The following is a 25,718-nucleotide window of genomic DNA, read 5'->3' as shown; positions in this document are numbered from 1 at the left end:
TTACCCTAAATGTCATGCTGACATATCTCCTATAAATATATAGCTTCAAATTAACGCAAGATGTACTGTTGAGTATTGATGCAATTGGAAGCTCAATGAAAATGCAAACAAGTATGAACACACACATACGTTCTACTCGACTCGATTCGTTTCTACGTTATACCCCAACCCCAAGTTACTCTATTATTATAGAAGTGATTTATTTTATTAGTTTATATTTAATTTATTATTATATGTAATGGCAAAAATTGAACACTTGTTCATTCACTATACACTCCAAATATACTGTTACAAGTTACAACAAAAAAATTATTCACCCTTACATTAATCAAACCATGTCCTCTGTACAAGAACAGATTTAACCCTGCACAGCCAAAGTCTGCAAATGCTCAATAAAATCTTGCAAGCTGACATCATCAGTGAATATAATCTCGGAACCTTCCGAGTAAGTCGAATTCTGAGTCACAGACGGATTCAATTTCGCAAGAAGAAACCTCGCCTGGCTACTATGCTGATCGCACTTCACGAATTTCGGAACCGGGACCCGCTCAGATACCAATTGCTCAGCATCGAGCTCGGAAGCTTCCAGAAGGTTCTTGAAACTTCCATAACTAGGGTCCCTATCGTACCCCAGCTTCCTCCACTGTGCAATCTTCGAACCATAGTGAATCACAACGTAAAAGAAAGAATCGAAAAGCAGAATCACATCTGGAGAAATCGAGCGCACATCTAGCACTACAGGAATGGGGGGCCCGTCGAACGAGTATTGAAACAGTGTGGGCTGGACCATGATAAGGGAATTTATGACCCCCTCACGATTCAGCATTAAATGAAAGTAAGCAGTTTCGTCGGGGCTACTATTGAAGACATCCATGAATTGTGATCTCCTCAGATAATACATAAACTGAGGGTACAACGAAAAGTTTGTCTTTAAACGGAAAGTCGATGGATCTTCTTGCACGTAATCCCCGAATTTAGAAGCAAAGCTTATCAAAGACTTATCCAGCCATCTGATGACATCATCGGCGAGACTCTTTTCCATCTTGTGGATTGAAAGCTTCGCCATAACCGCCGCCGCCGCTTCTTGATCGAACCCTGAGAGAATCTCCGGCGAGTTTTTCCCCACCCATCTTCTCGCAACTGTTGTCACCCTCTTCCTTAATCCCATGTTGCTGTCTCTGTACCGTGTAATGAACTGTATAAAGAATGCTGAGCTGTCGGGTGTTTTCGGGTCTTTCCCCGCTTCGAAGAAGAATGCGATGCATGTTTTGGTGCTGACTGTGCAGAGCTTCCATACGTGGGTCCCACCTTCTCCAATTGCTTTGTCGCTCACAAAATCATTCTTCTTGTGTAGAGAGAAGCAAGGACCGAGGGCCCCACATACTTTTAAGTCATGGGTTGTTACTACCTCTATAGTTGCATCGAAAAACATTTTTAAATTCCCATCTTTGTCACATTCGGACATGTGGCTCAAGCACTTTTTGAACTGCTCGGATTCGAAAGATTCCCCTAACATCATGAAACCTCCGGAACTTTCTACGGGATTTTTTAACTCGGCTGCTCCAACCTGATCCAGAGAGCAGGCGAACAGATCAAGAACGATGGATGATTCGGATATTCGTTGAGAAATTCGCCTGTAAAATTCGCTGGATTTTTTGTAGTACGAGGTGTGACCGTTATTGAGGTCTCGATGAGTTCTTATGGAGTTGTCAAGATCCGAGTTGACAATCATGCCCGGGCCCACGGTTGCGGGTCCCGATGTGAAGACCATTACACGAGAGCCGGTGTTCACGGAGCATCCTTCTAGAAGACCTACGGCCACTGATATCGCGACACCTGTACAGCGTAGAGGGCGGTGTCCTGGATTTATGGAAGGTGAAGAATGGATGTCTTCGATGGCCGTAATGATGTTGAACTCACATTCCGACACTGGCAATAGGAAGCCTTGGTTTTGTAAAGCTGATGACTTTCCGAGAGTTTGCTTTGTAGGGTGGAGCCCCAGAAGCTGTTTGACCTGATGATGAAAATAGGTATACGTTTGATTGAAAATAGATACATAACATTGTCGGAAATGCAACAAGAGCAAGTGAAAAGATGTCGACTTGATTAAAATTTAAATAACAGCTCTCTGGTTAATTCTAATACCAGGTAATATTCGAACTAAAATTTTGAAGACACACCACTGCATGTGGCCCAGTCAGATTAAAATAAATTAACAGGACTACATCATCACGAAACACGTGACGATCACTTAGAATCTCCTCATCGCATTACAAGAACCATATATGCAATAGTAATTATGAAACCTTCAAATGCGGGAGAAATAGTTGGAAATGCAAAGTTACGATCATGTACTCCTAGTATAACACGTTGCTTATTGGCACGTCATGCACTTAAAATCTTCTGAGGCAATGAGGACCATATTGTTATAGACAGAGAGATTGGTCTTAAGTTAGGAAAACACAGACCACACCTATATATGACTACAGAAAGGGCGTACCTTTATACGCAACCATTTCCGTCTAAATACATAGTTAATAAAATGCACTGCGTAGCAGCCTAGCTTCCAATTTTATCCTAGATAAGCATGCAATACTTCAATTAATATCCAAGCACAAAATAGGTGCACCATCACCACATCCACAAAATTGCCGAGAAAGCATGAATTGGCACAACGGAAACAATATCCCCTTTCATTGCACAATTCAGATATGCAAAGGGTGAATTGAGTGTTTTTCTCCATTAATCAACATCACAAATGGAAATCGTTAGTAAGTTCTGCACAACAGTGTATAACGGATATCTGACAGCCTAAGGGAACAATGCATTTGATTTATTAACTTCCACAGAGATGCAAAAATAAATAAATAGCAGCATCCTTACATAGCTACTGAAGAAAGATGGTGTTTTTCAATCAGAAATTGTTACTATGAATCAGGGATAAATTACATATAACCATACAAACAATCTTTAACTTCGAATTTATAAACATATTGTACCTGCTCAGATGAAACCTCACGCTCTCCGTGAAACAAGACGACCCTCAAACACTCTGTGAATCCCAAATCATACATCTTCACCATTGCGTCAAACACCAGCAAACCAACCAAAGCATTTTCCGGCAATCGCGCAACCGTCCGTAGCAGCTCCTTCTTCAGCACTCCAAGCTCCTCCTCCGACGTGCAAGCATCCACAACGAACACAAATGCCGGTCCGATTCCAACTCCAAACGCAGCCCAATCCAGACCTAACCCCGAGCCAGAATAGCCAGACACACTCGAGAAAGAACTACTGTTCGACCTCAACCCCAACGGCCCACTCGCGCTCCTTCTGGGGCCCGATTCTAAACCCGGCCCGGGACTCGAATGGTATTCAACGGTGCTGTAAGTGGGGAAAAGCTCCGCCGGGATACTGTTCTCGTTGATGTGAGCGTACGATTTCGGAAAGGGATTCTTCCTGGGGCAAAAGGCGCAGATCCATATTTTGGATGCGTAATCGACGCGGGAGTAAGGGTTCAACACGGCGGCGCAATTGGAGCAATTGAGGGGTTCGTAAGGGAGGATGGGAAGCTCGGTGAACGGCGTTAATGGAGTGCAGAGAATTGACAGTGGGACAACCAGAGATGAAACCTCGGCCTTGGAAACCGGCCATGAGTGCCACGACCAACGCAAACCCTCGATCGCTTCCAATTCGGAGAAATCCATTGACGACGAGATCAGGCCGATTTCATCAGGATTCAGTGAAATTCGGCGAACCCTGATCACGATCGGGATTAGGGTTTTTCGAATTTTGAAGATCTCATTGGTAATTTGGGAAATTTTCAGGGGGTTTAATTTAGGAGGTTTTTCATTTTTTGAATTTTTGTTTTACTTTGTCCGGCAAAGATGAAAAAAGCTGAAAATGGAGAATAAAGCAGAATTCCGATGGTGAAGAAAACTCGGAATAATGAGCACGTGCTGCGTCACGTGATTTAAAATTTTGTTATTTGTTTTTTGGTTCTTTGATTTGAGAAATTGATAATAAGGATATACTAACGAGTAACCATGTTAGCTATGAATCTTCTCACACGTTCACATTTTATTATGTTAAACTCAACAGAACCTTCTAGATTGCGTGAAATGTTTTCTAGGTTGCATTCGTTTTGTGCAAAAACACAATTTGTGAAACACCACAATCTGATATTTACAGTCAAATGACACATCATACGATCATCTTGTTACAAGAGTGGAGCTCCAATGGATAAAAAGTGCACAAACTGGAGATTATTTCACATAATCAAGAAAATTCCACTAAATTTAACTCTGCAAGAATGAACGTGTAAGAAGATTCATAATTGAGGAGTGATTCTAATTATCCAAAATATGAGTGGTATTTTCATAGTTTGACACGTGGCCGCATTTATTGAATAAGAAAAAGATAAAAACATCTTCCAAATTCGAAGTAGGGGTGGGTTTTGAATAAAAGATAGTTATTGGGCCAAAAGCCAAATCAACATATTTGTACTAATGGCCATTTTGTGGGCTTATATAAAATGGGCCGGATATTTTGGATCCGAAATTTGATAATGGATCTCTATGTTTTTATGTTAAAACTAAATTAAATATATGACGTCGATCATAAACAAAAAAAAAAACAGCTATGCTCAAATAAATAAAAGAAAACAAATTTCTCAAAGACAAAAAAATTAGTTTATTGCTTTCAGCATAATTTCTAAAAGCAATATGAATGTAGAGAAAAGAAAATCCCAAACTATAAGTTGCAAATGAAAATATTCTTTTCATGAATGATTTGATCTCAGGCGAAAAGGATATAAATCAAAATAATTATTACCAAAGACTGAGAGTGTAAAACACATTTGTTTTTAAGGAGTATAATCATTTTGTCGAGCTCGAGATCATCGAGTATTTTTATTTCGGCTCAAGCCCAAACTCATTTTGGTTCTTTTCTTTATTTTTTATTTTATAATTAAATAAAAAAAAATTACAAGAAAAAAAAGAAGAATTGTAATTCTATTTTTTAAAATTTTTGTATGTTCTTTTTATAGCATTATTATAATATTTTATATTGTTATATATATATATATATGGGTAAATTACAAACACCCCCCTGAGGTATGGTCAAATTACAAAAAACCCCCTCTTGTTTGGATAATTACATCTACCCCCTCAACTATGAGTTTTTCTTACACCTCCACCCTTATGGTGCCAAATTCAACATAATCATCTAGATTCCGTGAAATGTGCTCTAGTTTGTACTCGTTTTGTGTAAAAATACAGTTTCCGATGCACCAAAAACTGATATATACAAGCTAAAAATCACATATTATGATCATCTTGCTTCATAATGTAGCGTTTGAATGAGATAAAACGGGTACAAAAGTGATAATATTCCATATAATCTGGAAGATTTCACTAAATTTGAGGAGTTGAGGGGGTGGTTGTAATTATCCAAACAAGAGGGGTGTTTTTGTAATTTGACCATACCTCAGGGGGGTGTTTGTAATTTACCCTATATATATATAGGCTCACTAGCTCACGAATAACGAATAACTATGGAAATTGGAAAGGCTCGAGGTAGAGAGCTCACAAGCTCGAACTCGAAAAACTCGATTTCGAGTTCGAGCTTTTTTCGAGCCAGCTCATCGAGCTCACGAGAAGGCTCGAGCTCGACTCCTGAGAGAGCTCGCGAGCTCGAACTCGAAAAAACTTGTCTTCAAATTCGAGTTTTTTTTGAGCCAGCTCATCAAACGCACGAGTCGCCTCTGCTCATTTACACCCTACTCATAATAGTTTTTATGCATGATATGACATGCATTAATTATTTCATTGACCACAAAAATTCATATATATTACTTAAATGACAATTTCTAAATCCATTGACCAGAAATTCATGCTCATTTCAAATGATATTGACCTAAGTAATTATTATACATTTGCAATAAAACCAAGTATGTAATTATTGACCTATTTATTTAATTTAAAAATTGCAAAAAATGCAACATGGAACAGTACATGTGCTCCCAACCACCATCACTATGCATTATATAATTAATTTTGCAATAACATTCAAAATTGACTAGCATTTACCATATATTCAAATAATTGAAGATAAAATATTAATTAAAAAAAACCCCACAACAAATTTAAAATTTAAAAAAATTGAAAAGATAATATATATAAATGTATGTGAAATAATTAAATAATTAGTTATGAAAGGAATAGTCCCATGAACATGCACATGGCCTTGTTCCCTTGTGGCCTCTAGTTGGGGGACTATAATATTCAATAAACAGTAATTTTTGCAATAAATAAATAATTAATTAATTAATTAAATAAATAACAAGATATGGAGAATCTGGTAAATAAATAAAATATAAAAATAAATAATTATGCAAGAAAACATGAACACTAGTGTGACAGCAATGATAATAATTAATAATTGGGGATGATTAATTGTATTATTAAGGAAGAGAAATAATTAAATAAAAAGTCATTATAATAATAAAAATATTATAACAAACAAGCCAGAACAACAGATGAGTGCATTTTGCTTCTTGTCCAATCACAAATTTCCATACATTTCTCCATATCTATATATACTATATATATAATAATTAATAACAAATACAGACACAGTCACAAAAACCCAGAAATAATTTATAATAATTATAAAAAAAAAATTAAAAAAGAAAAAAGAAAAACAAATACTGGGCACATAGAAAACAGCTTCAATATTTCTGGATCATTACATAATTTCATCATCAGCACCTGCTCTTGCATTTCTCCATAGCTCTTGGCGCTGAATTTCACACAAAAATTAAAAAAAACAAAAAAATATTAATTTTGAAACTATAAAGTATAAATTAATATTTCAATATTTTTTAAATAAATAATCATACGTACGCCATAATTTTTTTTTAAATAAAACCCATCATATATACATGAATATTTGATAGTATAATAGTTCATCCGAGAGATTTTTATTTCAAGAATCACATCTAATTATTATAAGTATTTACGAATAAATAATTTAGTTTCTTATTTTTTTTAAGAATCACAACTAACAAATAATAGAAGATGGAAATATATAATAACCGATTTAGGGTGATATAAGGAAAAAAAAAAAAAAAACAATATTATGATCCAAAAATGAATGTAATAATATTTGCCCTAAAACAAATTAACACAAGGCTTCGTTTTGTTTAATGAATATATATAATATATACATACACACATATATATAATTTATATATTATAAATACATACCAAGTCCAATAGCTTCAGATCCTTTCATAATACGAAGACGCTTGCATGAATTCACAAACATCCTGCACCACAACAAAATATAATATACATTATTCATCAAATTTAATTCCAATCTAATTTAAACATTATTTTTATATTGAAAAAAAAAATTATTTATGCAAATATATAAATAATGATTCATAAAAATTCATAATTATTTTTTATAATAAACTGCAGAAACTATAAAATATTTTTGCCATACTGAAGAACACACACACAGACACAAAAACACACAGTACACACACATATACATACATACATATAGATACAGATATAGATATATAGATACATATAAACTTACTCCCATGGAACATCCCCCACGAGCATCCAGTCACCATCCTTATCTTCATAAGTCGGCACATATTCCGTACTGTTCAACACATCCATCAGTTTTCTCTCGTTCATGAAATCTATCATTCCTTCGCTCCCATATTTACCTAATTTTTGATTTTATTTAATTACTTAATCAACCGATTAAACATAATTAGTTATTAATATTTACTAATTAAACATATATGTTTTTACCCATAGTGAAAGAGCTGAACATTTTGGCCAAGGCGTCGGAGAATTCCTGGTAGCTCTTGTACATTTTCAGGTCCACTTTACGGAGGTACGGCGCTCCGTCCATCGACACCTTCACGAAGGCGCCGCCGCCGCCTCCCACCGCCGGCGACTCCTCGTCGCTGCTGCTGTTTTTCTGATGAGACATGACTATGTTCTTCCTGAACGACCGCACCGGCGGCCACCCCACCACTTGTGCCCTACATACACATATACATACATACATACATACATACAACGTTAATATACGCTAGCCGAAAAGCCCCGTTTTGACTAAATTTCACAGGGATTTTTTTGCTAGTTTATTTAAATCTAGTTTATTTATCACAGACGAGTTTTCGCTATTTCAAGATTACGCAGGCGTACTTTTTGCAGTTTAGTCTTTTATATATATTTATATATTGTAATTAAAAAAAAGAGGCACATAAAATTAATTATATTGAAAATTAATTACTTGGCTGGTGGTTTGACCGGATCTTTGGGCGGAACCATATTCGCCGCCGTCTTCTCGGCTGAGTTGTTGTTTTTCATGGCGCCGCCGCCGCCGTTGTTCAGATCTGTTGAAGCTGAGTCGTTGGATTGAAGGTTGAGTTTCAGATCGACGGTCTCGGAAAACCCTCTCTTCCCGTTAATCTTGACGGCGTCAGCTTCTCCGCCGCCGCCGCCGCCGGGAAGGCCGAGGCAAAGCTCAGTTTCCTTGAAATTCAGGCCGCGCTCCTCCGCCACCATCTTCCGGCAAACTTCCATCAGCCACTTTCTTCTTCTTCTTCTTTCTTCTTCTGGTAAATGATTATGGTACGTGTGTTTGTGCGTGTTTTTGTGTGTGTGTATATATATATATATATATGAAAGGCGGGGGGAGCAAAGTGTATGGCATTGATGTACATATATACCGATGGCAGCTGCATTAATCTATATCAAGTTCCAAGGAATCACGTACTGACACGTGGAAAATCAAATAATAATAATAATGTTCTTCTAGGATCAAGAGCATGTTACTAATATAATTAAAGTTTAATTTTTTTTTCTTTTCTTTACCCAATAAAAATATTATTTATTTATTAAAAAAAAAAGTGGGGGTCCTGACCAAAGTTTTTTTTTTTTGAGGTGATCAAGTGAAATGTATAACATTATGATGGGTTAATAATTTATTATTTTTATTTATTTATTTAATAATTAATGTGTTCAAGTGGATGTGTTTTGTTTAATATTATATTAATTAAAGAATGAAATTAAAAATAAATGGTCATGGCATGATGATTAAGGGAAAGCAATTAATGGATGTGGTCCATAAAAGAACCATATGATTAATCTTCTCCTCCACTTAATGGCCAAACTAATTACTTGTTATAATTAATTGCATAGTTTGAATGTTCCACAGTTTAACTAATTCAAAATTAATTGAAATTAAATGATATACATATACAGTGAAATCTCGATAAATTAATAGTCTCCTTTAAATAATAGTTTTTCTCGGTCCCGACTCGGTGAAAACGTGTTAAACTATTAACTCGATAATTTAATAATAATTTGTTAAATTAATAGAATTTCTCGTGTCCTGACTGTATTAATTTATACAGATTTAACTGTATACTCCTTCAATATAATTAATGTCATTAATTTGTCTTTTGAACCAACAAAAAAAAAATATTATGCTTCCTCTATTATTCCATAAGTAATTGTGTTGAAATATTTTTATTTCATATTATTATCTATCGTTTTAGATTTTCAGTATTGTATTATACATATTTTTCTAAGTATTTCAACCTTGTTAATTAAAATCTAAGTATTATAATTCTAAATATCAAATCATTAAAATTATTGAGGTTATTTTAGTTTTTTTTTACTGTATTTTTTTCTTTAAAATCAAGACACGTCTATTCAGATTCTTAGTACGTTTTACAAATAAAAATAAAAATAAAAAAATCTGATAAGTGTGAAACCAATATTTACACACAGAGTATTTGTATCTATATATTTGAAGATGTATCCAATTGTTCATCTTCTGATGATCTCCTCCCCACCATAAATGGGGTCGGTTAGATGTTGGAGGGAACATCTCTCATATACGTATATATACACACACACCCGCATGTGTTCCTGCGTGTGTGTGTGAGAGAGAGTGTCTTTTATATATTTTTATTTATTTTTTATTTAATAACAAAAAAAGATTCTTCGAGGAAGCTGCCGATCAGCCATTAACACATGAAGAAATCATTCATGCATTGCACGGATCGTTTGATATATACCTCTCTCTATATTATATATTCAAAATATTGCTGTAAAACTCTCTCTCTCTCACACACACACACACGATTTCATGCATGATACATATAAAAACGAAACAATGTAATAATTGAATGAAATCAATATATAATATGTTATATATGACGTGGTACGATTCCACGTAAAGTTTTGCAATTTATCCCTTGCACTTCTTGATTTCTCGCATGGGCTACTATTTGCGTCACAAAAAGTTGTTAGGGCGCCGGGGTTGGTCTCAGCGAAAATCTTCCGACGCTCAAGTTAGGTTTGTATGATAGAAGAATTCAGAGAATTCAAAAGACTGATCGGAAGTTATGAATTGCGTACATTTAATTGTGAGGTTTTCAAGTATTTATATGGGTACATATATTCTCATGGGCCTAATCAACTTAATTAATTAACATGGACCGACTTGAGCCTAATTGTTTAGATCATGCCAGTTTGGGTCTTAGTAAACTTGAGCTAGTATTATTATTATCTTTAGTCGATTTGGACTTGATTTGTGTGCAACTAATGGTTTGTCGATATGGACTATTGGGCGTGAGCCCATCAATATATATTATTAATTAGTTATTCTACCGAAAAATTTACACGAGTTCGAGCATGATTTTGCTCATCTTTAAGAACGAAAATAAAAACTAATAGTATGAATTTATTATCAATAATATTTATATATACAACTAAAAAAATTATACATTAAAAGCTCGCAATAGCTGGCTAGCAATCTCACGAGCAACTATAAATCAGCTAAACTAGAACTCGTCAGAAAAGCTGAGCTCGGACTCAATTATTTTTGTCAAATCGGCTCATTAGGCTCACGAGTTGACTTGACTCGACTCGTAATCATTCACACCCCTATTAGCTAGTTACTACTTACCTTATGCAACTAATATGAAATAATTGAATTCAAATCAATTAATGTGTATAGATAGCAAATAATTTTAAATTTGTATGCAGCATTTATCCAAAAATAACATTTGTCTGAGCATTATATATGAAGATAAATGGTGGAGCATGTTATGTCAAAAATTAATTTCCCCTGGAATATATGACACATGAACATCAATATATTTATTTTATTTTATTTTATTTATTTATTTTTTATTTTTCGATAGGTGACACATGAGCATCAATCAATTGTACTCATCAACATCACTCATTCTAAATCTAAAAATAAAAAAATAAAAAATAAAAAATAAAATTAAAAAATAATAAAAATAAAAATAAAAATAAAAATAAAGGTTATTTTAGCCAATGGTGGTTACTCTGAGACAGGTCACATCCACAAGAGAAGGAAACATCCCCAACCCTAGCTGTGCCCCTGCCACATCACTATCCCCTTGTAAATTTTATTTTAGATTTACTGAATTTTAATTTTAATAATTTTAAAATTTAGTGAATATTAATTTTGAGAATTAAAATAATTTGTTAATGCTATGCAAATTTATGATGTCAAAAAAGGGCACCGAAAAGATAAACACTTTATATATAGTTTTCATCTTTTTGGAATTATAGGTGGAGTCGAAATCACATAAGAAAACAATAAATGATTTTGTTTTTGGATTTTGGGAAAATAAGCAAAATTTAATATATATATATATATATATATATATATATATATATATATATATATATATATATATATATATATATATATATATATATATATATATATTATAGAAAAATAAATAAAATAAAGAAAAAGACCCTTACTTCTAAGTTTATATATTTGGTGTCTTATTTCTTTCACAATAACCTAAGTATTGTGAGGCTATTTGGAGATGGTCCAAAACAACCTAGCAAATAAATAAATATATATATAAATACATAAATACATAATTAATTAATTAATTAATTAAATAAAGGAATGAATGTAGTGAGGAAATGATCAGGTTGACACTGGACCAGGACCACAGTGGTCATGAAAAATAATTAATAAAATAATATAAAAATAGAAATTTAATGTAAATAGTGCATTCTGAATTTTTATATTTAATTCATCTCAAATTTTATATATTAGTAAGCAATACATATTAATGATATATAAACAAAAATAATATATTTGTTGCTAAAGTAAACCGTTAGATAAAGTACTATTTTGCAACAAATGAATGTCGAATATTAATATTTTGTTGGTGAAATGAAATATTAATTAGATGAAATACCATTTTGCAATATACGATAGACACTGATACACAATATATTTCTTTACAGACTCAAAATAAGGTTTAATTCCACTTTGCCCCCTTGAAATATAGCTTTTTGGCACTTTGTACTTTCAAATTATTTTTATAGCACTTTGCACCCTCGAAAGTCGAAACATAATGAATCATGCATAATGCATCCCAAATGAATTTTTAAAGCTAATGAAGGTAATTTAATATTTTCAGTGGTATTTTTTATGATGTCAAATGTCAATTCAATTTTTTTATTCATCAATCCTATCGAAACTACAAAATGCAAAAATAAAAATACATCTCATCAATATATTAAATTATTTTTTATCAGAAAAAAAATATTTTGCAAAAAAAAAAAAAACCAAAAAATATCCTTCATTTATTTAGGTATCACGTTATTTGAAAATTATATTTTCTTTCAAATATTTCTTCCAAAAATTTTAACTAATTACAATAAAATCCATCAATCAAATAATTTAGTGAGAATTGTTTTTGTAAGAAAATATTTGTTTTCCAGTAATTCGTTGCGATTTTTGGTTTTTCAAATCTTATACATTCGAAATTATGTTGTGGGTGAAGAAAATGATGATTTAATTTGTTATTTTGCACCCTAAAAAAAAAAAACCCCCAATAAAAAATGAAATTACTCTCATTAAATTTTAAATATTCAATTCATGGTGCATTGTGAGGTATTTATTGTGTTTTGAGGGTGTAAAGTGCTATTAACTTTTTTAAGGGACCAAAGTGCCAAATTGCAATATTTCAAGGGTGCAAAGTGAGATTAAGCCCTCAAATTACTATAGATACTAAAATATAAATCAATATTAAAAATTGCGGGCCATAGGCATTGGCTTACTGGATTATTATGTCATTTTAATCTTATATTAAAAATTAAACATGACAAAATTAGCGTATTATTTACATTCTTTAAGATAATATAATTAATTAATATAATATAGTTAAAATAAAATTAATTTACCAGCATCGAAAAATTTAAAGGGACATTAATTAGTGGACAACTGATTTGTCTAGATCTAGTAATGCACGACTTTAATTCCTCTTAATTAGTAGTAATCTCACCCTAATTAAGAGGAGACACCTTACATCAACTAGCTAATACAAAATTAGCTCAATTACTATAATACGAGGTGATTAGCAATTTAATTCGTCTAAGTTAAGTTAATTAGTGTTGAGGTGGGCCCCACAAGCAGTATATGAGAATCTTGGGGCACAATTATAATTATTCCATATGTTGGCTGAAGATGGGACAATGAATCCCTCATGGTGGGGGCTTATTATTATTTTTTTTTTAACTTTTTTTTTTTTGAGGAAAATGTTTTATTATTATTAATAATTTTGGTTTTACATATTAAATAAATAGTCCACGAAAAAATTGGGGCTCACCACCTTCTTAATTCTAATACGCGGTTTTGTGGTACCATTTCAAATTAATTAACTTCACAATTAATTATATCACCAACCCAAGATTCAATTGGTCAACAATTTTTTCTTAACGAAAAAACTCGCGGCCAACCAACCAACCAACTGTATAGCTTGCACTGGATAAACCTACACTCTCGTATAATGACTTGCATTAATTATTATAAGAGATACGGAAACCCACTAGGTTAACCACGTCTGTATGACAACCTCGACCTAGAAGAATTCGCGACCAACTAACTGTATAGCTGTACTGGGTAGACCTACACTCTCGTATAATAGCGTGCAAATTATACGAGAGACGAAAACCACACTATGTTAACCATGTGTGACAAACTCGACCTAGTGACCTTTCTTTATAAGATGATTCAATCCCTAGGTCAATTAATACAGACCAATTTGCTCTAACTGTTAGGTCGTACGTCATTCCTTACGGGACAATTACCATATGTATTTATTTCACTTGTTATTTGATTGTGTACAGATTACGGTGTAACACCGTCAGATGTATTTCACTCAGTACAGTACGAATAAGAGCTTTATCGATCAGAATATATAGCTAGTTTTCGATCACTTCAAATCCTCTTGATTATACATAGGATATATAACAATCATGACAAAAAATGCATATAATTAATTAATGGTTGATTATGACTAATATCGCCATAGACATAATTAATCAAGAAAGCCAATCAAAGTTAGGTATGATTAATTAAGCCAAGGTAGGAAGATCCTATATTTGATTGTACGTTTCCAAGGTAGCCCTTTTGTAAGTATTATTAATAAGTAATTAATGAATTAATGACTATTTATCTGATACATGACAGAAGTGCAATAGTGATAAAATCGAACTAAGGATACTATCATGATTTTTTAATTTTTTTTAAAGAGTGGAAAGATTAGTTTAAAATTGTAGACAATATCCTTGATTTATTGGTTAATTAATTAATTATTAGTGGATAAAATGCAATTGGTTGATTAGATAAATATATAAGTTTTTGGGGCTCAAAGAAGATCAGCTGAATCTGCTGGTTCTGCCCTTTTTGGTGTACACTAATTAATATATAGTATATTTTTTCTTACAACATTATATTTGATCTTATCAAGGATTTCTTCTTCTTATATAATTATGGGAAAATTAGCAAGAAACCCCAGTTTTGAATTTTTTTTGTAAGAGAACCCTTTTCTTTTTCTAATTTGATAGTAGTACCCTAGCTAATTTTTAGATACATAATTCCAATAATACCCTTAATGGGATTTAAATTGTCTTTCATTCCACAATCGTTCTATTGATTCTCTATGTTTTTTTTTTAATTTCTGAAGCAAAGTGGACGTTCGATTAAAAAGAAATTTGTATACTACATTTGAGTAGAAAGTAGAAACGGTACCAACGGAATTGCTTCTCCGATTCTCGCGTTCGACAAATCCCAAATAAAAGGTTTTGTTATTTAAACCGACTCCCGAAGCTCATAAGTCGACTCAGTTCATTTATAATGGTATTAGAAGTGGGTGAATGTGGTCCTAAAACATATTTAGGAGTCTATTTATTCGTACCACAAAATCTTGATTTTAGATATGACTTTAATTACATACCCATAATATTATTATTATTCGATTGGAACCCCCATTTATAGGAAAACAACTATTGGCATGACATTCCTTTCCCCCATCATATTCAATCCTTGTTACGAATTTAATCATATATTTATTTTGGTGGATAATGCAAAATAATATTACTTTATAATAATTTTAGAAGGATGTACTTGAAAAAATAAAATAAAAACTACTTAATTTAAATAAATATGTAAAGTTTGCATCTCAACTACCAATTCGTTATCATGCATTTATAAATATTAGGGTAAATTATAACTGCCCCCTTGAGATAAGGTTTATTTACGAAAAAACCTATCATGTTTCCATAATTACATCCACACCCTACAGTTAGTAGATTTCTTGCATTAATACCCTTTTTGTAGGGGTGGATATAAGAAATTTATAGAGTTCAGGGGTGGATGTAATTTCTAGAAAGGGATTTTTTGTAATTACACTTTATTTTAGGGAGGTAGTTGTAATTACCCTAAATATTAATACCTTTGATAGCAAGGAATTTGGATGGGCCGTTATGGTCAAAGTTAGGTCCATGGAATTTTTTTAATTCATAATAGCCCAACTAATTATGTCAATTTTCCATGTGACTTTGATTAAGATCTCTCTATTATTATTTTTTTCTTATATGGGATTCTTATTTATACAAAAACACCAAAGGATTGAATTTAGGCATGACTAAAGATGAAATCGAATACAGTTAAACCTTTATAAATTAATGTAGTAACAAAATTCTGCGAAATATTAAATTATCGAACTAATAATTTAGTATGGTTTTTATAATATCGAGCGGGACTGGAAATAATTATTATTTTAGCGAGATTATTAATTTATCGAGGTTCTACTATAGTATACTTTCTGTCCCAATTCGAAATGCATGATAAGGTGTTTATAACTAGTTAAATATTAAACTAGTCGTCTTCATATAATCGAGTCGATTCGAAATGCATGTCATACTCATGCACATTTTTCCCTCGTGCTTGGTTCAAAATGGTCCAATATATATTAAAGATGAACCAACCTATATATAGTTAATTTCATATTAAAAAATAAAAAATCCATTAATAATAATACTCTGAATATTCGATTCAAAATGCATGTCATATTCACACACATATTTTTGCTCACATGATGATTTATGATATGGTAGTGAGTATAGTACTAGTGACCCTTTTGTCTTTAAGGCTAGACTAAAGTGGTGTTTGCAAATGATTATTTAAAAGCAGAAGTTAGTGATTGTGATTTAAGTTAGTTTTAAGTGCTTATTTCTAAAAGTTTGGGGTGTTTGCAAATATTTCGGAAAATGAACTAAAATTGAAAAAGCAGGGTTATGGCACTTTTAAAAAAATAGCTTAAAGCATATTATTTTAAGAGAAGCAAAAACAAAAGTTGATTTTGCAAACACCTAAAAACAGATTACGAGCAAAAAAAACCGCATAATCACTTTCAAAAAGCATTTGCAAACACCACCTAAATATTTTAATTATCGAGAATTAAAAAAAATCATCTTAAAATCATGGAATAATAAATTAAATAAAATAAATAAATAAATAATGAATGGTGTTTGGAATGTTGACGTGGCAAAATGAGCAACTTGTAAAGCAGCCAACCAGATCCAGGCAAGATATTACAAGGCAATTTCTCTTCCTTCTATTGTACATGTTTCCAGATAGATATAAAGAAACAGGGCCCACATTAATAGCCAATCGGATAAGTAGAATTGTCAATTGGAACGAAATTTTTGAATTTCGGTTGTGATTTATTGTCTAATATCAAACAGAAAACAACTTAATCCCAATGAACGGACAAGCTAAGTCCTTTGTTACGACTCGGTTTCATTGTCACTATTTCTCGTCAAGAACCATTGGCGGTGGCTCCAACAGTCCAGCACAAAACACAGTCATCGGAACTCTAGATTTGACCAGAATTAGTCAAATTTTGGCCAAAGCTCTCACCTAGACCCTAACCTCACCAGATATGAACTATCTCATGTTTCATTCACTCATCATAAGTGAATCTCACTTGCTCACCGAAGAACAAAGATCTCAGAAATCAAGCAAAGATTCAAAGTGTGTGTGTTTGGTTCACTCTGATCTCTCTACCACATAAAAACTTACTATATAAATGAAATAGAAGAGTTGTATCTAAAGCAGAGAGCAAGAAAAAGAACAACCATCGTCATATATGTCCAACATTTGTGTTGCCGAAAAATGCCAAGATGCATTCAGTGCGAATGTACGATCAGATGTGAGTGAGAGAGAAAAAAAATATATAAAACAAAATTAGGGTTTGAGAGAGGTGGAGGTAAAATATCTCAATTAACTGGTTTGGATCAATCGGTAAAAATCAATGACCAAAAGTTTAACCATATCCAAATGAGCTTAAATACTGGGCTTCTAAATAGTTGTGCCGCCTCAGGTGAATTTAGATTAACGAGTTGAATACGTAATTCAGTTGGCCCCAAAATCCAACATAATTGCACTGCAACATTCTTGATTTAAATTAATGAAAAATAAATGGGGTTAGAGCCTAATTGTGCAATAAATATATGGTTGGTGAGTGAATTTGATAAGTGGGGTGCAATTAAATTTAGAGCACACGAATTGGTTTTTCTGATAATATCTCAACATGTGGAATTTATAGACTGCACCAAAATAACAGTGGACCCTCATAATATATATATACACACACACATTACATAGTGTTTTGAATAAGAAATGCCCACGGATTTATTGCACGAAAAAATTGACTAGCTATGTTGTCCTCATCTACATCATATATTTATTTATTTATTTTATTTTTTTGTTTTTGTCTTATTATTTGTCCTCTTCCTACATCATAATTTGTCTGTGTTTTGTTTGGGGTGTCAATTGTTTGCATGTATAATCATAATTCATGATAATAGAATGATTTAATTAGATTTTTAATTCATAATATATATATATCCTTCATTTGATTTTAAATAAAATTAAAGATGATATATTATTAGTATAATAAATTCAACTAAAATTCGGGCAGGAAATTAAATATAAATTGGAACCACAAAAGAAAAGCTGTGGACAAGAAACAAATTAAACATTGATGAGTCGTTGCCTAAACTTGACGACATGTTTTAATTTCGTTTGTTGTGTATCACCATCTTTAGAGATGGCAAAATGCCAAATTCTTGCTACCTAGCTCATTGCAATTTATTACACACACACTCTCTCTCTCTCACACACACACACACACACACATATACATTCAATTATATAGGTGCTCTAGTAAACGTACACTCTCGTATAATAGTTTGCGAATCATACGAGAGACGTAAACCTCACTAGGCTAACCATGCGTGACAAGCTCCACCTAGCGACAATTGACTATGAAATTTGAACCTGGATCAATTGAACCATGCTCCCTTGCTCCAACCGCTAGGTCATCCCTTGCAGGACGATGGGTGTGTATGTTTGTGTATATGCGCGTGTGTATCTAACAAGAAATATTTTCTGCAACGAAGATTGTCGAGTCGAAACTAGGATCAATGAAGGATTGAGTGTTAAATGAACATTACAACTATATAATATAACTAGATAACATTAATCAACAAAGCAATGCTTTTATTACCAAAAAATAAAAAAAAATACATCCGTAAACCACAAATTTTCGAGCCTGCAATATATGATAAAAATACGAGACAAAAAAATAGGGAACAAATAAGTTATAGTCAAACGAAAGTGGATTACAATCACCGGGAATTCCCCTGATTCTTCACTCCTATTCTAAAATCAATTCACGGGCTTAGAAGCATATTTTTTAATCGAACGAATGATTTCATATCACACGAACACCTAAAATTCAAATATGTTATGAATTCGAGGCGGAGGCTCGAGAGCTCGATATGTATCTGGTTTTTTGTATGCACCGAACGCCTTATCTTATAGGCACAAGTTAGGGTTTTTTTCATGCACCAGCTAGATTTTTTTGATTTGCAGCATGGGCCGGACATTTTAAGCACAAATATATTATGGACTTTAATTTGAAACCTAATTAATAACCAATTTATTTTGGTTATTAATTAGTCATTTATTTCAAAATTCTTATGTCTACAATGTCGAAAAAGTATTCTAAGCTTTATATTTGTATAAAGAACAATTTACAATTTCATTTCCTTATACATTTTTCTCAAATTCATTATTTATTTATATACTATAATATATTAAATACGTAACAATTAGCCACTGTGTGTAACATATAGATTTTTGTAGCTGACAAACTTGAGCTTATTATACTCGTTGTAGGCTTGTAGCTGTCACTGTTGTGTTGTTGTTGAAAACAATAATGATTTACCAAATTGCTTTATTTTTTTGGAAAATAAATAAATAAAAATAAAATATAAAAACCTCTAATATTTAATTTGTACATACAAAAATTTGTTCTTTTCTCCACTGAAATTCCATGAAGTTTCCATGAAGTGGCAATATATATATATTAACTATGAATTTTAGTTAGGTAGTATTTGTTAAAAAGCTTTTTCTAAATTTGAATCTTAATGATCATTATAAGTAATATAAAAGATTAATTGTTCCACAAAGCTCAGACATTAAATGGTATCTTATTAATTTATTATTTTTTATATTATAAGAATTAAAAAAAAATATGTTTTAAATTAGTCAAAGTTATTCCATCTTACCATCTGCAAGTATATAATAATAATAATAAGAATTTAAGAAAATAAAAAAATCGAGTGAAATTATTATGCTGGGAGACTAATTATTAGGTGTTGCATATTCTTTTCATACTGATTAACTTTAATCACCGCGTTTAATTAAACTATATATATATTAATAAATTAATTAAATGCAGTTTATTAGGGAAAATAAATGATAAAGGTCAAATGAAATGATGAGTTGCGGTGGATATTTTTTGTAATTGTTTTTAGATCATGGTACGCAGAAATTAAAGCTAATTAAATATAATCTGTCAAATATATTATTTAATTATTATATATTGATTTAAATAATTTTGTGGCCAAATACAATGATGCACCCAGGTCCCAGCACTGTGGAATATAATAAGTTAAAAAAAATAAAAAATATATATATTCATGATTTTTCACGAATTATTGATTTTCACGTTTTTTGTTTTTTGAAAAAAAGTGGGGAAAAAAACAAAAATATAAATTTTGATTTTCACGAATTATTGATTTTCACGTTTTTTTGTTTCTAGAAAAAAAATTAGGAAAAAAACGAAAATATTTTTGGCAAGGCATGAAAGCAACTAAGCAATGCTTATGTCCTTTGGAGGCAAGTATCTTCAATCAACTTATTATCACCTTCAATGACTTTTTGTTGATGTATGTATAATTATATATAAATAAATTAATTCAAAAAAAAAAAAAAAAAAAAAAACTAGGGATGTCGATCGGTTGGTTCTGGGATGTGTTTGTCTAAATTCGAGACCAAACTGCAGAATAAAAAAATCTAAACTCTATAGTTCGATCCGTTTGATTAGCCTAAATTCACGCCCGTCCAATCCATATTTGAATATAACATGTTCAACCCGTCAGACTCGTTAGAGCCGTTAAACAAATTTAACCACTACAATTAATATAGTTCAATTTATTAAACTAAATTTATCTCGCTAACACATTTTATGTTCTCTCTTCCAAAATCTAAATGCATAATCATATTGATTATCTCTCTATAACCCGAATGAAAAAGCAAGAGCGAAAAAAACGACAACCGAAACTGTGAAAATTAGAAAACCCTAACCAAGTTTTTTGAATTATAAAGATAAATATTTATTATTAATATCTATGTATATTTATATGTCGATTCTGGCTCGATTCTTATAGGATCAATCACCGTCACTTAGAATCGGCCGTGTTCTCAAATCAAATCTCCCAAACATGTAAAGTTCATGTCTAAAATTCGCCGGTCCATGAGGCGCTACACTTTGTGAAATTATGCATCGAGTGATTTTAAAACTCTGGCTAAATCTATACAATTAGCCACACACTAAACACATATACACATAGGTATGTGTTATTATGTGTAGATTTACGGTTTAAAATTAGATGGTATATTTCACGGGATTCTAAAAATCGAAATCCACCAAATCCATACCCATTATCATCCATTCATCCTATGCACTTAATCTAATCTAATAATTAGCTTCTAATCCAATCAAAATTAAGCTAATTAATCCAAAAATTGACACGTGCCAAGAACTATTGGGCCCACATGGTCCATACCCGACACGCATGTGGACCCAGATTCCACATGGGAGGCACCTAAATCTCACGAAATCCAACGCACCTGATTTAACCCCAGGAAACGCATCTGGACCGTTGATCAAAGAAAGAGAAAGAAGAAAAGTCTTCCATATGGGCGGCTGAGCTTGTCTCTCAGCTGTCCCCTGTATGCCTAAAATATGCTGCAACTTCTGCCGACAACTCAACCTGCCTTTGTCCGAAATTCACGCGCTCAATATACCAAGAATCTGGCTATAGATGCTTTACATTTTGAAATACTCAAATTAATTTTTTTACTAGTATTTAATTTAATTTCTGCACAAATTATATATTATTTTATACAATGTTATAATATGATGTACTATTTTCTTTTCTTTTTTGATAAGAATAATATGATGTACTATATACTACTCAATATATGCATTGGATTCTATGAATAACTTATAAATTGACTAAAATACCCTTCTCATTAATTGTTTTACTAACAGTTGTATTTCTGAGCAATTGAGATTAGTAAGGATAAAATTGAGAAAAATAAAATACATGTATCATTGGAATTATATAGTGACAAATAATTAAAAAAATCTCGAAACCGGCAACACTAAAGTATCACATAGTTAGCCAAAAAATGTTGTTACTAATGAGGTATCACTAAGATGGTGTTTGTAAAAACTTATTTAAAAGCAGAAGTTATGGATTATGAGTTAAGTTGGTTTTAAGTGCTTGTATCTAAAAGTTGGAGATGTTTGAAAATTTACTGAATTATAAACTTAAAAAAAAAAAAAAAAAAACAAACAGGATCATGAATACTTAGCAAATTATAGCTTAAAGTTGTTTATTTTAAGATAAACAAAAAAAAATTCATTTTACAAATACTTAAAAATAGATTATGAGAAGAAAAAGATAATAATCTATTTGTAAAAGTTTTTGCAAATACCACATAATTCTATATCGTTTCACTAAAAGATTAAGAGGGCGTTTGGCTAAGCTTATTTTAAACAACTGATAAGCTCTTACGTCTGATAAGATGTTTTTAGAGCTGATAAGCTGTTACACCTTATTTTTATGATTAATTTTTAGAGTGTTCGAATAATAAGCTTATTTCCTATTTTTACTCATTATAAGATCTTAAATAAAAAGGTGGGGTAGAGGTACTTATTTAAAAAGATCTTATTTGGTCTCCAACAACTTATTTTAAAAAATATTAAGATCTTTTTTTAAAAATTTACCAAACACTTTGGAAGAGCTTATAAGCTCTAAAACATCTTATAAGCTCCTTTTAACATTTTATAAGCTTAGCCAAACACCCTCTAAGTGACAACTAAAACAACTATTAGGAGACTAAAAAAAATCGTCTAATATATGCATTCAGTGACAACTTTTAACATTATTACAATTGGGGTGCGACGAACGATGCCGTTTCTTGTAGTGCAAATTATTTGGCACATCCGGATGCGGGTTAACCCGTTTTATATCAAAACCCGAGAAACTAATGCCACTCTTATTGGAAACCCTCATCTATAAAAACACCCCTTTTATTTTCCTTTTGTTGTTATCACAAAAAAAAACAAAGAACACAGAACAAAGTTTGCTTTTTTTTAACGGCACCTCCAAGAAACTGAAATTATAAAAGGGAGGGCTACAAAAGTTTGGGATTGATTGAAAAATTCATTGCATATAATTCAAGAAAATGGAAGCTGTTGCAACAATGGCGGACAACGAAAGCCATCTAAATTTGAAGGCAACCGAGCTCCGGTTGGGATTACCGGGCTCCACAGATCAAGAAGAAACAGTGTCTCCGGTGAAGAGTAACAAGCGGGCATCGCCGGACTCCGGCGAGGAGAGCGGGACGAAGTCCGTTGTTTCCGCCGCCGCCGCCGGCGAGCGTGAAACTGCACCACCACCCAAGTATGACACTTCTTTATATATTATAATATTTGTATATGCATGCGTAATAAGGTTTTGTGTATTGATAAGTGATTGTGTGTTAATAGGGCGCAGATAGTGGGGTGGCCACCGGTGAAATCTTACCGGAAAAATAATATTCAGGCGAATAAGACGGCGGCGGAAACATGTGAAAGTGGGATGTATGTGAAAGTGAGCATGGACGGTGCAGCTTATCTCAGAAAGGTTGATCTGAAAATCTACGGTGGTTATTCGGAGCTTCTCGCTGCTCTGGAAACCATGTTCAAGCTCACCATAGGTATATATACATACACATATATGTATGTATATATATATATATATATAATTAGTTTTATGATTAATGTTTCTCATTAGGGTTTTCTTTGTTAATTGTTTGACCTAATTAATTAATTAATTAATTAATTGCAGGTGAGTACTCAGAGAGAGAAGGTTACAAAGGGTCTGAATATGCACCTGCTTATGAAGATAAAGATGGTGATTTGATGCTTCTTGGAGATGTTCCATGGGAGTAAGTTTCTTAATTCCCCCATCTCTCTCTCTCTCTCTCTCTCTCTCTCTCTCTCTCTCTCTCTCTCTCTCTCTCTCTCTCTCTCTCTCTCTCTCTCTCTCTCTCTCTCTCTCTCTCTCTCTCTCTCTCTCTCTCTCTCTCTCTCTCTCTCTCTCTCTCTCTCTCTCTCTCTCTCATAGATACTAATACTGTGTGTAATATATATATGTGCAGAATGTTCATGTCAACATGCAAAAGATTGAGAATAATGAGAGGAGCAGATGCAAGAGGGCTGGGTGGTGCTGCTCTATGAGAAGGTGCATGCAGTTATCGTGTGACCCCACAAATCAAAAACAAAGAGAATATATAATATTGAAGTTAAGAAGAAGAAGATGATTTGTCTGAGAGGGAAAGATATAATCATCGTCTTCATTAACAGTTAGCTGCTTGGGTTCTCGAAGAATCTATATTTTGATATTAATTTAAATTCCCTATTTAATTGTATTCAACCTCCACTTTTTTTTTTTTTTTTTTTTAAATTTTGTTTTCCAACATATATATAGTAATTTGTAGTAGTTTTTTTCTTGATAGTTTGATATAATATACTATATTATGTTACAAAAACATGAAAACCTTGGTTTGTTTTATTCGGATCATTGTAATGGGATGTGATAAATTATGTCATCGTTCGAGCTTTAGTAATACTGTTTCGACTTCAAACGCGATTTTGATCATCTTTTATTCCAAATTTTCCACACGTGGAAATACAGAATTTGTAGTTTTTTTTGAGTTGGTTTCCTAATCCAGCTTATATCACCGAAATTGGATGTCGGCTGAAAAAATATATACATTAATCAATTACGCACTGCCCACAACTTTGATGTATATATTGAGTTACCTAAAATTCAAAATGTGACTTATTTTTGCATAACTTTGTTGCACGACATCCAATTTAGCTGATTTAAGTTGGATTAGAAAGCTCACTCAAAGGACTACAATTTTTGTGTTCGAATTTTGCCAAAATTAAACTAGATTTTTTTGTCAAAATCAGGGTCAAAGTCATAACGGTATTAGTAATATATATAAATATTTAATTATTTATTTATTTATCATTGCATTGTGAATTTATTTTCTTTCAAGAATTAATTGCCAACAGTGAAGTTTTTATTAATAATTGTTCCAGCTCATATTTAGCTGCAAAATTGGACCACGCGGAGTATAATGACAAACAAAAACGTTAAGAAAAAACACAATTAAGATTATTGCACCAACAAATTAAAATTTTATATACCATTTCGATTCCGTTTCAAATAAATTAGGAAAAACAGAAATCAAAACTTTAAAAATACTGGGAATTTTGATTTTCGGTCCAATTTTAGTTCCGAACATTTCTATGATTTTTCGAAACATATATTATAATTTTATGATATATTTTGTTATTCCATAATTGAAAACTTTTCGAAAAAACCCTTTCCGATCATGTCCGTCTGATTCTCACCCCTACTTATGCCTCTGAATTTCTCAAGCTTTCAATCCTTAGGTTAATAAACAGAAAAAAAGGTCATATCAGAAAAGCAAATCAGTTCAGTTACGGCTTAAAATCAAACCAAACTATTTTATATCTGATTTGAGATTGATCGTTAATTACAAGCTCGTTTGAGCTAATTGGTTCGTTAAAAAATTGATAAAAAATTGCATAAAATAAGGCATCCAAGTTT

The 25,718-nt window shown here is 32.2% G+C and overlaps 3 protein-coding genes across 3 annotated transcripts; 1 reads left to right on the top strand and 2 right to left on the bottom strand.

Annotated features, from left to right (window-relative positions):
* Positions 1–236: 236 nt before the first annotated feature.
* LOC105962895 (Sec23/Sec24 protein transport family protein) lies at positions 237–4,000 on the bottom strand. Its single transcript, XM_012987237.2, has 2 exons — positions 3,000–4,000; positions 237–2,014 (listed from the first exon to the last, which is right to left on the bottom strand). The coding sequence occupies exons 1-2, from the start codon at positions 3,702–3,704 to the stop codon at positions 359–361; spliced, it is 2,361 nt and encodes a 786-aa protein (XP_012842691.2). The 5' UTR covers positions 3,705–4,000; the 3' UTR covers positions 237–358.
* Positions 4,001–6,477: 2,477 nt separating this feature from the next.
* Positions 6,478–8,716, bottom strand: IAA14 (indole-3-acetic acid inducible 14). The gene is made up of 5 exons (XM_012987238.2): positions 8,320–8,716; positions 7,830–8,065; positions 7,606–7,741; positions 7,266–7,327; positions 6,478–6,798 (listed from the first exon to the last, which is right to left on the bottom strand). Exons 1-5 carry the CDS (start codon positions 8,610–8,612, stop codon positions 6,761–6,763), a joined length of 765 nt encoding a protein of 254 aa, XP_012842692.2. The 5' UTR covers positions 8,613–8,716; the 3' UTR covers positions 6,478–6,760.
* A 14,408-nt stretch (positions 8,717–23,124) lies between these two features.
* On the top strand, positions 23,125–24,720 carry ATAUX2-11 (AUX/IAA transcriptional regulator family protein). The gene is made up of 4 exons (XM_088820663.1): positions 23,125–23,495; positions 23,582–23,790; positions 23,922–24,021; positions 24,235–24,720. Exons 1-4 carry the CDS (start codon positions 23,278–23,280, stop codon positions 24,311–24,313), a joined length of 606 nt encoding a protein of 201 aa, XP_088676789.1. The 5' UTR covers positions 23,125–23,277; the 3' UTR covers positions 24,314–24,720.
* Positions 24,721–25,718: the final 998 nt, after the last annotated feature.

This window comes from Erythranthe guttata, chromosome 7, assembly GCF_056151865.1.
Source record: "Erythranthe guttata isolate IM_541 chromosome 7, IM_541, whole genome shotgun sequence".
NCBI classification, from domain to species: Eukaryota; Viridiplantae; Streptophyta; class Magnoliopsida; order Lamiales; family Phrymaceae; genus Erythranthe; species Erythranthe guttata.
Note: the sequence above shows the minus strand (reverse complement) of the source record. Positions and strands in the feature narration are given on the sequence as shown.